At 55.8% G+C, this 2,618-nt stretch overlaps 1 protein-coding gene across 1 annotated transcript in view; it reads left to right on the top strand.

Moving 5' to 3' along the window:
- Positions 1 to 1,116, top strand: part of SDRG_05688 (hypothetical protein) — a gene marked incomplete at both ends in the record, with an annotated part of 2,118 nt that extends 1,002 nt beyond the window's left edge. The window contains 3 exons of the mRNA XM_008611417.1: positions 45 to 558; positions 597 to 1,046; positions 1,078 to 1,116. Of these exons, the coding sequence (XP_008609639.1) occupies positions 45 to 558; positions 597 to 1,046; positions 1,078 to 1,116 (1,003 nt within the window). The remainder of the gene's footprint in view (positions 1 to 44; positions 559 to 596; positions 1,047 to 1,077) is intronic.
- Between the last annotated feature and the right edge of the window lie 1,502 nt (positions 1,117 to 2,618).

Genomic DNA, 2,618 nt, shown 5'->3' with positions numbered 1-2,618 from the left:
TTCTGAGATTGGGTATCGGTATCAATCGAGTGTTGAACGTGCAGCCGCGCCCGGACGGATATCGCGCCGGCCATCAACGGCGGCACGTGCCAGCTCACAGACACGGACTCCACGTGCACGCAGAACTGCGCAGTCAGCGACTGGAGCGTCCCTGGCGAGTGCATTCTCAGCGGTGCTTATGCCGGCAAGCAGCGCTCGACGCGCACCGTCACGAAGAAGCAGTGCAACGGCGGCGCTAGCTGTCCCGACAACCTCGAGGGCTTCACCGACTGCGACGTCGACTGCGACCTCAGCGACTGGTCCGAGTGGAGCTCGTGCGACTTGAAGACGCAGCAGCAAACGCGCACGCGCTCAGTGTTTCAGCAAGCGTACAACGGCGGTGCGGCGTGCGATACGCTCGTCGACTACCAGGGCTGCGGCTCGTGCGCCGACATCGTCTCGGACTTTACATACTCGGAGTGTGACGCGACAACGGGTCTTCGCACCGGCACGGCGACGTACTTGTACCCGCCCCAGAACGGCCTCACGTGCAACCTCGTCGTGCAAGACACGTGCTCGGTCGACTGTGTCCTCTCAGAATGGAGCGCAACGTGCAGGGCGAACTCGCGGGCAAGGTCGTCTCGACCCGCTCGATCCTTACGCCGCCGCTCAACGGTGGCCGTCAGTGTGAAGACTTTTCCAAGCACGACACGTGCGTCGTCGACTGCTTGCCGGGTGATACCTGGGGCGCGTGGTCGGACTGCAGCGCGCAGGGCTTCTCGCGCCGCACCATCAACATCGACTACCCAGCGCAGAACGGCGGCCGCAACGACGAGTGCTTGGTCGAAGAGCAAAAGACGTGCTCCGTCGACTGCGCCATCGACCCCGCCTCGGGCGAGATCACGCAGCCGTCGCTCAACGGCCGTGCGACGTGCCAGGAGTTTGCCACCGCCCACGATATCGACGGCAACTACCCCGAGTACTCGACCACGTCCAGCATCTCGTTCATGACCATGCTCGCCAGCAACAAGTCGTACGCCCTCGCGGCCGCAGCCTCGGGCGGCGGTGTTCCTCGTCGGCTTCTTCACGACGTGCCAGCGTCACGGCTACAACTCGATCTCGCGCCAGGCCGTGTAAGCGCCAAATATCCCGTCTCTCGCGCGCCGCTGTTCGGGCGCCATGCTGTCCTTCCTCTTATCGTGAGTGCTACTACGAGTAGCAACTACCATCGTCAATAGAGTCATAGTCGTTCAAATTTTGCTGGTCACTCTGCCGTCGAGCCGTCGTGATGGGTCTCATGTTGATTGATAGCGTCTACTCGACACGCATGTCGAGTTGCATACAACAATGTCGCGTGTATGTGTGACAATGAGAGGTCTAGGGCACGGGTCGATGGGGACAAGTTGGTACACTGCTGGGTCGTGCGCTGGTATCGGTCGGACCGCAATGGCGGTGCATATGTATCCGGAAGATTATCCGGATGAAAGGTGCTCGGCGTCGTTGCTCGGCAGCGTGGTGACGTGGTTTGAAGTTTTTTATGGAGTCGTATGTTTTGTTCGATATCCATAGCCCACGACGCAGGGAGCCCAAAACCCAAAGAACGGGGCTCGTAGCGTGCCTACAGCCTGTGTTGTGCGTCGTTCAAGTTGGCAAAAACTGATACTGCATCTAGTATCAGTGTATCAGTCGACCACGACATTTCAATAGCAACGAGCTCGGGTTGTAGGCACGCTACGAGCCCCGTTCTTTGGGTTTTGGGCTCCCTGCGTCGTGGGCTATGCATATCGAACAAAACATACGACTCCATAAAAAACTTCAAACCACGTCACCACGCTGCCGAGCAACGACGCCGAGCACCTTTCATCCGGATAAGCTTCCGGATACATATGCACCGCCATTGCCGCTTCTATAAAAGCGCTTGACCACTTGAGGTCGACATTGATAACTCAATGTCGACATTCAAGATCAAGCGCAGCGACGGCAACAAGCTTTGCGTCAAGTAAATATTGGAAAATGCTGGGATTATTTTCAACGGCCCACTACAAGTCGCTAGTGAGGTTCACTAGGTGTTATTCCTGTGTGATTTTTCAGTGCATTGATTAGAATAAAATGGCATTTTCGAAACCACGCTATATGCGCGTAGCCACAACGCTGGGGTCATTTCAGTGGCCAAGGACATCTGTCTAGAATTATGAAGGCTGAGAGCGCCATGCATGGGCTCGCGTTGAATATCTAGACGAAATATGCTGGAAAAAAATCGTTGGCGAGTTATATATATGCTTGCAAGTCTTTGATAGCCACGCACGTTGGCATACGACCTCTCTAGAGCTAGAGAAAGCGCCCCTGAGAATATCCCAGCGATTGGTGAAAATTGCAAAAGATTCGATTCGGAATCGACAAGCCTCACGCCTGCCGTAGCGGTGCGTGGCCAAAATGTAGAAAGCAATGAAAAATGCTGGAATTATTTCCAGCACCTCGCAGCTTATTGTCTGACGCTATGGCGTATCGAATGTCGAGGGTTGCAAGCATGCCATATATCGTCGCTACACACGAAAAAGTTTATACGTTTATTGATGGCCTATCAACGACCGACGCAGGCCAATGCACGTTAGTGGGGGGTCGCTGCGATGCACTGCCAC

Source organism: Saprolegnia diclina (assembly GCF_000281045.1).
Source record: "Saprolegnia diclina VS20 unplaced genomic scaffold supercont1.15, whole genome shotgun sequence".
NCBI classification, from domain to species: Eukaryota; Oomycota; class Saprolegniomycetes; order Saprolegniales; family Saprolegniaceae; genus Saprolegnia; species Saprolegnia diclina.
Note: the sequence above shows the minus strand (reverse complement) of the source record. Positions and strands in the feature narration are given on the sequence as shown.